Source organism: Propithecus coquereli, unplaced genomic scaffold (assembly GCF_000956105.1).
Source record: "Propithecus coquereli isolate 6110/MARCELLA unplaced genomic scaffold, Pcoq_1.0 Scaffold296, whole genome shotgun sequence".
Classification (NCBI taxonomy): Eukaryota; Metazoa; Chordata; class Mammalia; order Primates; family Indriidae; genus Propithecus; species Propithecus coquereli.
In genome coordinates this window covers 1,908,557-1,921,196 of record NW_012148574.1, presented here as the reverse complement: position 1 = coordinate 1,921,196, position 12,640 = coordinate 1,908,557, and the positions used below count along the sequence as shown (strand labels likewise).

At 49.4% G+C, this 12,640-nt stretch overlaps 1 protein-coding gene across 1 annotated transcript; it reads right to left on the bottom strand.

The window, feature by feature from the left end:
- Positions 1-340: 340 nt before the first annotated feature.
- On the bottom strand, positions 341-2,978 carry LOC105814006 (spore wall protein 2-like; the record flags this gene model as incomplete). The annotated part of the gene is made up of 8 exons (XM_012648878.1): positions 2,874-2,978; positions 1,968-2,064; positions 1,738-1,802; positions 1,497-1,562; positions 1,429-1,452; positions 1,352-1,374; positions 1,136-1,242; positions 341-390 (listed from the first exon to the last, which is right to left on the bottom strand). Coding segments are annotated over exons 1-8 (537 nt in total), but the record flags the coding sequence as incomplete, so codon positions are not given.
- Positions 2,979-12,640: the final 9,662 nt, after the last annotated feature.

Sequence of the window (12,640 nt, the reverse complement as noted above, 5' to 3'; positions counted from 1 at the left end):
TTTCCTTCCCTTTCCTTCCCTTCCTTTTTTACCTTCCTTTTTTCCTTCCCTTTCTTTCTCTTCTTGCGTTTCCTTGCCTCCTTCCCTTCCCATCCATTCTCCCTTCCCTCCCCTTTTCTCCTTCCCTTCCTGTCCCACCTTCTTCCTTTCACCTCTTCCCTTCCCCCTTCCCTTCTTTTCCCTGTTTCCCTTTCCTTCCCTCCTTCCCTTCCCTTCCCTTTCCTCCTTCTTCCTTTCCCTCTTTCCTTCCCATCTTCCCTTCCATTTTCTTCCCTTCCCTTCCCTCCTTCCCTTTTCTTCTTCCCTACTCTTCCCTTCCTTTTTTTCCTTCCTTTTTCCCTTCCCTTTCTTTCCTTTCTTGCCTTCCCTTGCCTCTTTCCCTTCCCTTCCCTTCCATTCTTCCATTTCCTTCCCTTTTCTCCTTCCCTTCCTATCCCTACTTCTTCCTTTCCCTTCTTCCATTCCCTTCCCTTCTTCCCTGAATCCCTTCCCTTCCCTTTCCTTTTTTCCTTCCCTTTTCCCCTTCCCTTCCTTTCCTTTCCCTTCCCTTCCCTCCTTCCCTTCCCTTCCCTCCCCATCCCTCCTTCTTCCTTTCTGTTCTTTCCTTCCCTTCTTCCCTTCCTTTCCTCCTTCCCTTCCCCTCTTCCCTTCTGTTCTTCCCTTCCCATCCCCTTCTACCCTTCCTTTCCATTCCCTTCTTCCCTTCCTTTCACTCTTTCCCTTCCCCTCCATTCTTCCCTTCCCTTCCCTGCTTCACTTCCTCTTCCATTCCTTTCTCTTGCCTTCTCTTCCATTCTTCCCTCCCTTCCATTCCTCCATTCCCTTCTCTTCTTCCCTGCATCCCTTCCATTCCCTCCTTGCCTTCCCTTTTTCCCTTCCCTTCCTTTCCCTGCTTCCCTTCCCTTCCCCTTCCCTTGCCTGCTTCCTTTCCCTTCCCTTCTTCCCTTCCCTTCCTTGCTTCCCTTCCCATCCCTCCTTCTTCCTTTCCATTCTTCTCTTCCCTTCTTACTTGCTTTCCCTCCTTCCCTTCCCTTTTTCCCTTCCCTTCCCTCCTTCTTCCCTTCCCTTTCCTTCTCTGCTTCCCTTCCCATCCCTCCTTCTTCCTTTCCATTCTTCCCTTCCCTTCTTCCCTTGCTTTCCCTCCTTCCCTTCCCTTTTTCCCTTCCCTTCCCTCCTTCTTCCCTTCCCTCTTTTTCCCTTCCCTCCTTCCCTTCCCTCCCTTTTCCCTTTCCCTTCCCTTCCCTCCTTCCCTTCCCTCCCTCCTTACTTGTGCTTTTGTCCCTTCCCTTCCTTTCCCATTTTCCCTTCTTTTGTCCCCTTCCCTTCCCTTCCCTTCTTCCCTTCCTTTCACTCCTTCCCTTCCCCTCCATTCTTCCCTTCCCTTCTCTGCTTTCCTTCCCTTCCCTTCCTTTCTTCACTTATCTTCCCTTCTTCTCTTCCCTTCCCTTCCCTCTTCCCTTCCCCTCCCTTCCCTTCCTTCCTTTCCTTCCCTTCACTCCTTCTTCCTTTCCCTTCTTCCCTTCCCTTCCCTCCTTCCCTCCTTCTTTCTTTTCATCTTCTTCCTTTCCCTTCCCTTCTTCCCTTCCCTCCTTCTTCCCTTCCCTCCTTCCCTTCCTCCCTTCCCTCCTTCCTTTCCATTCCTTTCCCTTCCCTTCATTTCTTCCATTCCCTTACTTTCCCTTCCCTTCCCTTCCCTTCCCTCCTTCCCTTCCCTTCCTTCCTCCCTCTCCATCCTTCTTCCTTTCCCTTCTTCCCTTCCCTTCTTCCCTTCCCTTCCTTTCCCTTCCCATCCCTCCTTTCCTTCCTTTCCATTCCCTTCTTCCCTTTCCTTCCCTCCTTCCCTTTCCTTCCCTTCCCTCCTTTTTTTCCCTTATTCCCTTTCTTTTTTCCTTTCCCTTCCCTTCCCTCTGTCCCTTCCCTTCCCTCCCATTCTCTTCTTCCCTTACCTTCTCATCCATTCTTCCTTCCCTTCCCTTCTTCCATTCCCTTCCCTTCTTCCCTGCATCCCTTCCCTTCCCTTTCTTTTCCTTCCCTTTTTCCCTTCCCTTCCTTTCCTTTCCCTTCTTCCCTTCCCTTCCCTTCCTGCCTTCCATTCCCTTCCCTTATTCTCTTCCCTTCCCTTCCATTCTTCCCTTCTCTTCTTCCTTCCTGTTCCCTTCCCTTCCCTTTCTTTCCCTTCCCTTTCCTTCCCTTCCCTCCTTCCCTTCCCTTTCCTCCTTTCCTTGACTTCTTCCCTTCCCTTCATTTCCTTTCCCTTCTTCCATTACCTCTCTTCTTTCCTTCTTCCCTTCCCTTTTCTTACATTCTTCACTTCCCTTCCCTTCCCTTCTTCCATTCCGTTCCCTTCTTCCCTGTATCTCTTCCCTTCCCTCCTTCCTTTCCCTTTCCTTCCGTTCCCTTCCCTTCCCCCCTTTCCTTCTCTTTTCTTCCCTCATTCCCTACCATTGCCTCCTTCCCTTCACTTTTTCCCTACCCTTTCCTTCCCTTTCCTTTCCTCTTCTCTTTTCACCTTCCGTCTTTTCCCTTCTTCTCTTCCATTGCCTCCTTCTCTTCCCATCCATTCTTTCTTTCCCTTCCCTTCCCTCTTTCCATTCCCTTCTTCCCTACCCTACTCTTCCCTTTTCTTCCATTCCCTTCCCTTCTTTTTTCTCTTCCTTTTTCCCTTCCCTTCCTTTCCCTTCTTCCTTTCCCTTGCCTCCTTCCCTTCCCATCCATTCTTCCCTTCTCTTTCCTTCCCTTCCCTCTTTCCCTTCCCATCCCTCCTTCTTCCTTTCCAGTCTTCCCTTCCCTTCTTCCCTTCCCTTCCCTCCTTCTTCCTTTCCCTTTTCTTCTTCATCCTTTCTCTTCCCTTCTTCCCTTCCCTTCCCTTCTTCCTTTCCTTTCCCTTCCCTTTTTCCCTTCCCTTCATCCCTTTCCTTCCCCTTTTTCCCTTCCCTTCCTTTCCCTTCTTGCCTTCCCTTGCCTCCTTCCCTTCCCATCCATTCTCCCTTCCCTTCCCTTCCCTTCGCTTCCCTTCCCTTCCCTTCTTCCCTACCCTTCCCTTCCCTCTTTTCCCTTCCCTTCCCTTCCTTTTCCTCTTCCCTTCCTTTCCCTTCTTCCCTTCCCTTCTTGCCTTCCCTTCCCTCCTTCAGTTCCCTTCCCTTCCTTTGTTCCCTTCCTTTCTGTCTTCCATTCCCTTCCCTCCTTCCCCTCCCTCCTTCTTCCTTTCCCTTCTCTTCTTTTCTTCTTCCCTTCCCTCCTTCTTCCTTTGCCTTCTTCCCTCCCTTCTTTCCCTTTCCTTCCCTTCTTCTCTTCCCTTCTTCCCTTTCCTTCCTTTTTCCTTCCCTTCCTTTTTTACCTTCCTTTTTTCCTTCCCTTTCTTTCCCTTCTTGCGTTTCCTTGCCTCCTTCCCTTCCCATCCATTCTCCCTTCCCTTCCCTTTTCTCCTTCCCTTCCTATCCCTACTTCTTCCTTTTCCTTCTTCCCTTCCCTTCCCTTTCCTGTTTTCCTGCCCTTCCCTCCTTCCCTTCCCTTCCCTGCTTCCCTTCCCATCCCTCCTTCTTCCTTTCTGTTCTTTCCTTTCCTCCTTCCCTTCCCCTCTTCCCTTCCTTCCCCTTCTTTCCTTCCCTACGTTCCCTTCCCTCCTTCCCTTCCCTTCTTCCCTACCCTTCCCTTGCATTTCTTTCCCCTTTCCTCCCTTCCCTTCCCTCCTTTTCCTTCCTTTTTCCTTTCCCTCCTTTCCCTTCTTGCCTTCCCTTGCCTCCTTCCCTTTCCATGCATTCTTCCTTTCCCTTCCCTTCCCTTGCCTTCCTTTCTGTTCCCTTCCCTCTTCTTCCTTTTCTTCTTCCCTTCTCATTTTCCCTTCCATTCTCTTCCCTTCCCTTCTTTTATTTCCCTTCCTTCCCTTCCCTTCCCTCCTCCCTCTTCTTCCTTTTCTTCTTCCCTTCTCATTTTCCCTTCCATTCTCTTCCCTTCCCTTCTTTTATTTCCCTTCCTTCCCTTCCCTTCCCTCCTTCCCCTCCCTTCTTCTTCCTTTCCCTTGTTCTCTTCCCTTCCTTTCCCTTCCCTTCTTCCTTTCCCTCCTTCTTCCCTTCCCTTCTCTTCTTCCCTTCCTTTCCCTTCCCTTCCCTCCTTCCCTTTCCCATCCCCCCTTCTTCCTTTCCCTCCTTCTCTTCCCTTCTTCCCTTCTGTTCTTCCCTTCCCATCCCCTTCTACTCTTCCTTTCCATTCTTTTCTTCCCTTCCTTTCACTCTTTCCCTTCCCCTCCATTCTTCCCTTCCCTTCCCTGCTTCACTTCCCCTTCCATTCCTTTCTTTTGCCTTCTCTTCCATTCTTTCCTCCCTTCCCTTCCTCCATTCCCTTCTCTTCCTCCCTGCATCCCTTCCATTCCCTCCTTGCCTTCCCTTTTTCCCTTCCCTTCCTTTCCCTTCTTCCCTTCCCTTGCCTTCTTCCTTTCCCTTCCCTTCCCTCCTTCCCTTCCCTTCCTTGCTTCCCTTCCCATCCCTTCTTCCTTTCCATTCTTCTCTTCCCTTCTTACTTTCCGTTCCGTTCCGTTCCGTTCCCTTCCCTCCTTCCTTTCCCTTCTTCCCTTCCCTTCCCTTTTTCCCTTTCCTTCTCTGCTTCCCTTCCCATCCCTCCTTCTTCCTTTCCATTCTTCCCTTCCCTTCTTCCCTTCCTTTCCTTCCTTCCCTTCCCTTTTTCCCTTCCCTTCCCTCCTCTTCCCTTCCCTCTTCTTCCCTTCCCTCATTCCCTTCCCTCCCTTTTTCCTTTCCATTCCCTTCCCTTTCCTCCCTTCTCTTCTTCCCTTTTTTCCTTTCCCTTCCCTTCCCTCCTTCCTTCCCTTTCCTCCTTCCCTTTCCTTCCCTCCTTCTTCTCTTCCCTCTTCTTCCTTTCCCTTCATCCTTTCCCTTCCCTTCCCTTTTCTCTTTTCTTTTCTTTTCTTTCTTTTCTTTTTTCTTTTCCTTGTCTTTTCTTTTCTTTCAGTGTCTGCCTCATATATAATGTCCCAGCATCTTTGCTCTACCTAGTAGGAGGAATGGGGAGAAGTATGTTTATTCCATCCTAGTGCAGAACCAGAAAACCTCTGTAGTGTCTTATAATATCATTTTCTTCACCCTGTCACAAACAATTTTCTGTTTACTATCATTTTTTAGACTTTAGCCATTGCTGTCTGCGGTATTCTGCGACAGAGAGTGCTGGAATGAGCACTGGTGTTGCAAGTGGACAGATGCACATTTGCGCCCCAGGTCTGTGCTCATGCGCTGAGCGACTGGGTGATCGCGAAGCCTTGCTGGGTCCCAGCCGCATCATCTGTGAAATGCTGCCTGTCTCAGGGCGTTAGCAGCCCTCGCGATCACGCACACTGCCTGGACCCTCAGGTTCGCAGGAACTGGTCATTAGTACTACCAAAACTTTTCCTTATTTTGGTGTCAAATTTCACAGTGTAATTTCAGTTTAGTATCAGAGCTGTAAAAAAAAAGAGCAAAAATATGTTCGAAGGACAATTATTTACAATTTGGCATCTTAAGTGAAATTTCTACGTGAGGCCACAGCAGCACTAACCTGGGTGGGCGTTTTCATAGCAGCCGAAGGGCCATGGCCTTCATCTAACCCTCACTGCTCTGCTTATTCCAGAAGCTTCCCTGTGTGACCAGTCATAACACTGACTGAGGTGAGTACTTTTGTCATTTTACATTAAGTTTTCATGTAAAACGTGACAAGCACAAAGGAGCAAAGTCTTGCGCAGACCTGGTCTCCCCTCCTGGGTCTCCGAACGCTCAGTGAAGTCCCCTGTTCCTCCGTGGGTTCCCCTCCCGACGCTGGCGATGCGGGGAGGTCGTCCTCACCTCCGGACGGGAGAACAAAAAGGCCTCTGGGAGGAACGGCGCAGCTACCCAGCTGCAGCTCCTGTGGACGCCCACAGCAGGGCCTGCAGCACGGCGGGGGGTGTGGCAAGTCCTGGGGCTGCAGGACGCACCGGAAGTGCGCCGGGCAGGCCGCGGCGCCTGACTTTTTCTGTTCTGCCTGCGCTTCTCCACTCTCGAATCCACCGGGCATTTTCTGCAGACCGGGGGCCGCCCCGGACCTGGCAGTCCTGGGCCGTGAGAGATCATGAACTGCAGAAACACGCCGGCGTCTTCCCCGGGTTCCAGTCGTGAAGCCCCTTCCCCAGACACGGTGTCGGTGACACGAGGGCCTCACGCTGGGGACCTACTTCCTGTTTAAACCGGAGTTGGCCGAATGTTCCCGTGCACAAGACAGAAACAAAGGTGATGGTTTGATTGTCTTTAACTTTTGTGTCTTTCTCTTATACGAATGCTTTTTAATTTTCTCTGATACCTGTTGCTTTTTGACTCTAGAAATGAGTAAAACGTACTCTTTGATATAACACAAAATGTTATGTTCAGTTGCGCTTAGCTGGATATTTTATCAGTTCGTCGCGCCGTGTGGACAAGTCTGAGAAACATGCAAGCACTGAAGTTCCGTTGTGCTCTTTAGTCTTGGCTGACTGTGTTCTGCTTGCTACGTCTCGGCTGTGCTGTCTTGGACAAGTGGCTTTATTTCTCAGGAACTCAGTTTGCCTGTTGGCAAAACGGAAACAGTAAAAGTCTCGCCTTCAGAAGGTTGTCACGAGGGTTATATGAGTTAAAAGATCAAAGTGCTTGGGATATTTTGGCAGATTAAGAAGTTCACGGAATGTCAGCTGTCGTTTTACTGTGGTTGTTACCGAACGGAATAATGAGAGTGCTGGGGGTAATTCTTCTCCAACATTCGGTTTGCAACTTGCCTTCGCTTCTCTTGATTGCTATGGTTGGATTTGTATTTGCAGACCTCTCTGATTTGCGTAGAAAACAAATAGTTTCATGTCTGGAAACAGATGACCCCCGTATGGCCCTAGAATTTCTTTGCCACAGCTGGTGGGGGGCAGTCTTACCAGGGCTTTGATCTTTAAACTTCACGTCCTGTTATATATGTTTCGTTTTGGAAAGATTTGCTGAAACAGGTGTTGTATCTAGGTACACTAGTTATAGGTGCTTAAGGGGTGCATCACAAAGCCCTGTGGTACGTCCCATGGTAGCAACTTCCTTGGTGACCTTGGGGCTGGCCTCCAGGCCTGACTCCTGAGGACCTTTGCGCCCTGTGTTCCTAAGGCTTGGGTGGGGGCTTGGATTGGGCAACGCCCTTTGCCCTTTCACAAACATTGCTGCTTCCTTCCCAGTGTCTTCTACCCTCCAGTTTGATGGCCAATTGAGTATTTGATTATTTGTTCTAGTATCTCTCCAAGTACTGATTCCAAGCTGAATAGACTGTAAGTAGATACTAGGTCATCTCTTTTAAAAATGGCTTTGCTATTTCCTTTGAAAATCCTCTAGAGCAGCGGTCCCCAACGTTTTTGGCACCAGGGACTGGTTTCATGGGGTGGGTGGAGGCAGAGCTCAGGCGGGACGCCAGCAATGGGGAGTGGCTGTAAATACAGATGAAGCTTCGCTTGCTCTCCGCTGCTCACCTCCCGCTGGGGGGCGGGATCCTAAGTTTCATGGAAAACAGTTTTTCCACGGACAGTGGGGTGGGGAGGGCGCAGCTCAGGTGGCGATGCGAGGCCTGGTTCCTAACAGGACCGCTACTGGGCCGTGGCCCAGGCGTTGGGGACCGCAGCTCTGGAGACCCTCTGCCCTCTGGGACTTCTCACCATGATGGTTCGTGTCCCATAGTGACACGTGTGCCACTTCTCAATGGCCTGGAGGGTAAGACATCAGGCTCCCCTGAAGGAAACGTGTCCTTTGCAAAGTGATTATTTGGTCACTCCCCTTCCTCTATTAATTTGCCTTTTCCATCCGTGCTGCATGCGGAGCTTTGCAAGTGTGGTGTTCACGGAGGCATTCGTCAACAAAAACAATTAACTCAAACACTGAAAATATATACGTTCTGTTGTTTTGCTTTCCTCTTTAGGGAAAGAAGTTTTTAAAAATGTTTTCTGTCATGCAATATATCTGAAAGAAATATTAGCATTTGTTATTTCCGCTGTGCTGTGGAATCGTCTTAGGCCTGTCGCCTTGCGGCTGCGCTGCGCAGAAAGGCCCTGTCTGTGGAGATCCGCCTGACTGTGGCTTTACGAAGATGCGGTTTTAGTGTCTAGTCGGGTGTTGCTGTTCTCCTGGCCGACACGGGTTACATATCGAGACAGGGGTCTAGACGCGGATCCCTCACCGGCCCAGTATGAATTCTTCAGGGCAGGCAGTGCCACTGCTCACCCCCCTACAGTGGTAACCCCCGCAGCTCAGCCCCATCCCTCTCCGGGGAGCTGCACCGCCTGCCCGGGGCTCTGCACCCGCAGCCTCCCCCTGCCCCTGCCCTCGCCAGCGGGCCCTTCCGGATGGGCGCCGGGTGTTCTCGGCTACTTTTCCACGCGGTCGCGTCCCCTCCACGCAGCGTGTGCCCCTCACTAGTGTCCTAAGAGGCGTGCAGAGGGACTCTTGGGTCCTGTCAGGCCTAAAATGTCTTTATTTTACCTTCGTATTTTATGGCTTGGTTCAATACAAAATTATAGGTTGAATATAATTTTCCACTGAGAATTTCCCTAGTTTTTTTTTTTTTGACTTTTTATTTTTATAATAGAAAACGTCAAGTGGACTGATACCAAAATCCTTCAGGATCCAGGTCCAAATGTGTGTCTGACACCTCACGTTTCGGTATTGCCTGTGGACTCCATATTTTTCAATAATATGTCCATACTGGTAAGTCATGGTTCATCGACTTTTTCTAATTGTTGTCTTGTTGTTTGGGTTCATTTTCACGGCAGGTTCTAAAATTTCTACTTTTGAAATTCTAACTATGTGTAAATAAAAGAGAGAGTCGTAGCGTGGACGCCCGTCACACCCGCCGCCTGGCTGCCACCGTGGTCAGTGCACAGACGGGCTTGCGTCTCGCTCGGCATTTGAAGGCAGCCTCGCGCTGTCTTCTGACTTCCCGCTGCGGAGGAACCCGCCCCGTTCTGCTGCCTCTTTGTGCGTGAACTGTGTTTGTCTGGTGTTCCTGTTGTAAAGCCCTGACATCTTCTATTTAGTGGCGGGTGCTGGCATTTCGTGGTGAGAAACCTGTGGCCATTTTTTCCTCTCAGTCTGCAGGTCCTCGGTCGATCTTTCTGACGTCTGGACACTGCATCTTGTAGTTCTGAGAAATTTTCCTTGACTTTATCCTTCAGACCTTTTATTAGAGATTCTGTCTTATTTTAGTTACCACAGCCACAAACTCCAAGCGCTCTCGTTTATTCCGCCTGTGTGTTCCCCTCTTCTTACTCCGTGAGTGCTGCGTTTGCTTGTCTCGCTGAGGAAATCCTGTAGATTTTTAAAGTTTTTTTCTGTTCTCTTTACTGACTATTTCCTCTAAAGTACTTTTTTAATCTTTTTTTTTAAATCAAATCTCTGGTGATGCTTGACTGTCCTCTCACAGTGATGACTGAGGTACTAACACCCGGATTGTTCGAGAACCTCCAGGGCGGGGCGTGCGGGCTCCCGTGGCAGGAGCTTTCCCAGCATCCCCCACGCAGCCCTGGCGGCGCCTGGGTCTCCCGGCATCTCCTGTTCCCTTCCTCCTGCAAGAGGGAGAAGTGGGGACACTCGCTCCTCCCCACTGCCCGGGATGTAGGAGGGACCCTCTCTGTTGGGCTCCCAGCAGGGAGATAAAGGACCTCCCTTAAACGACCTTCCTTCCCCTCAGGACTTCAGACACATCCTCTGTCTTCCTCGTTTCTCCCTCTGTTCCCGCCTTCCCTACCCTTGTCGAAATATCCTACCGGCTGCTGTTTTTTCTCTCATTCTCTTTGTTATTGTGAATAATACCTTGAAAATTTTTTTGCGGAGTTTTTTGTGAAAGAAAAGATAAACCCATCTGGTCAGTCCACCAGGTCCAATAGAACAAATGTTTGATTTCCTGAAGTTCTTTTTTTTTTCTTTCTTTCTTTTTCTGATTTCACCTCTTTCTTTCCTTTAAATATCGTATCTGGCCATTTTGTGACTGACTCCTCTAAAACACCTACTGCCGAGAGACTTATTTTTGAATCTCCCGCCGTCTCTTCGCTGTTGGAGCGGGTCAGTCACAGCCCTGTCCGGCTGGATTCCTCCAACATTCCGGAAGAGGAAATTCTCTTCAGCGACGTCCAAACGGCCATTCGGTGGTCTGTGGTCAGCTGGATTGGTTTTCCAAAACGTATCGGGAGTTTAAAGCCCCATCACAACCAGATGTAGCTGAAAGCCGGGGCGAGTTGACCAAAAAAGGCTCCCTGCCCCTCTTCCCCACGCGATGTCTATAAATAGCCTCCACCAGACGCCGCCCTCGGCCCGATCTCTCTTGCCCGCGCTGGGGCCTCGGCTCCCGGGGAGGTTTTGTTTAGTGATCACGGCGTCTACCGCACTGCGGCAGAGCGTTCCTGCCACCAGGACATAACGTGAGAATGTGCAGGACTTGCTGCCCCGCCAGGAAAGAACAGAACTTCTCATCAACTTGAAGAGATTTTTATGATAGCTAAATTATTCAGGTCTGGTCTTTTCAGAAAGCCACCAGCGGGAGGGGAAGGGAAAAAAAAAAAAAAAGAAAGGATGCCTTCTCTATAATAAATGTTTTTTTGCACAAAGTTTGAAGAATTTTTCCCAGGAAACAGGGAGGATGCTAATAAAACCCTGAACACTTTGTCTGTCAGCGTCTTCCAGGCTCGTCCGTCCCCTAAAGGGCACAGAGGTGCCCTCCTGAGTCTGAGAGGGTTAACTTCTGACGGTGCCTCAAGATTCAAATTTTCTTATGGTACTTTAGCTCTGGAGAGCCTGTGTAGAGATCGTTATCGCTTCCTGCCTGGCCAGGCTTCTAATCTGCGGTGACTGCCTTTCACTGGTCCTGTTTTTTATGAGCCAGGAGTTCGCAGCCGAGGCCCTTTGGGTTCCAGCACCGGCTGCAGTAAAGGGACCGATGCAGCCCGATAAGGGCTCGTCAGAACACTGCGTCCAGCCCGGGCACAGCCGCAGTAAACGCGGCTACACTTAGGCAAAAAATCCTGGAGGCGTGGGAAGAAAGATGCCATAAAAGAAAGAAAGATCTTAATCTTTTGGAATCAAAAGTTAAATATGACTTCCGCTACTTAAATTTGGACCTATTTGAAAGAGAGATCGACATAAGTTTTTATGCAAATATATTGATCTGTGTTTTCTTGTCGTAGTTACTTTGTGCTCGATTCAGTTGTAACATTGTTAGAATATCACTTGGGGACTTCCAAAAGCCAGGACAGAATGTTTTCCAGCCCCGCAGGGGAGAAGAGGAGAGGAGGTGTCCGCAGAGCCAGACAGTCCGTGCCCTGGTTCCCGTCCATCGTCAGGGTCCTTGGAGTAGTCTTTGTTCTCCTAGAAGCAGTGACACATTTAAACTAATCCACAGAGTAAGCTGATTTCTGCCCGCTAACATTCATTGCATGCTTAACACCACAGGAAATACAGTCTGAGTCTAATGTACTTACAGGGAATGTTTTTTTAAAAAGCAGTCCCCCAAATAATTCAATCACCGGGAAATTCTCCTTTACATAAATGTGTCAGTAGCAGTACGCATTCACATTTTTTTTAGTAAATATTTTACTTTTATACCCAAAATATAATCAGTTGCTTCTGAAAAATAGATTGTAAGTGAGCAACTGAGGAGAAAAAGTGTTTTATTTTTCCCAGTGGAATTTAAGAGGATCAGTCGTATTTAGAAGGGAGACTACAGCATAGTAAGAGGTATCTTTCTTGGAGCTATAGGTTTTGTTAAGAACCTGGGATTTTTTTTTTTCCTGTACATCTGGGTGTGGATCATTCCTTAAATAAAAGCACTGCCTTTTTTTTTTTTTTTGGAGACAGAGTCTCACTGTGTTGCCCGGGCTAGAGTGCTGTGGCATCAGCCTAGCTCACAGCAACCTCAAACTCCTGGGCTCAAGCGATCCTCCTGCCTCAGCCGCCCAAGTAGCTGGGACTACAGGCATGCACCACCATGCCCGGCTAATTTTTTCTATGTATTTTTAGTTGGCCGATTAATTTCTTTCTAATTTTAGTAGAGACGGGGTCTCGCTATTGCTCAGGCTGGTCTCGAACTCCTGAGCTCAAACAATCCGCCCGCCTCGGCCTCCCAGAGAGCTAGGATTACAGACGTGAGCCACCGCGCCCGGCCAGCACTGCCTTTTTAATATTCAAAGATCTTTTTCTATTTGGAAACATAGGTATTTGTGTCCTGTTGATAAGGGAATACATATTAAATCTTTAACTTATTCCGAATTTTACTCAAGGTACTCCAACTGGTCCCACTTATTTTGTGTTGGGCCTTTTCCAAGCCAGGACGGGACTGTGCCTCCTTAGAGCAGGGGCAGTGAGATGCAGATGACAAAAGCAAGGTCTCCCCGGCTCACACCCTCGCCCACCACCCACCATCCAGCGGGCGAGTAGCCCCCGGCGTGCACACAGCCCCTCCCTCCCTCCTGCCGCCCACTGTGCGCTGCAGACACATGCGGTCCCCACCTCCCAGGCTGCCGTGGGGATGACGCGAGTCAACACGTGAAAAATCACTTAGAACAGTGCTCGGTTATTATGATGACATAATGGGTGACACTGACTTGCTGAGCTATAGTCATGATTGAGTCTTTCCTGTTGGA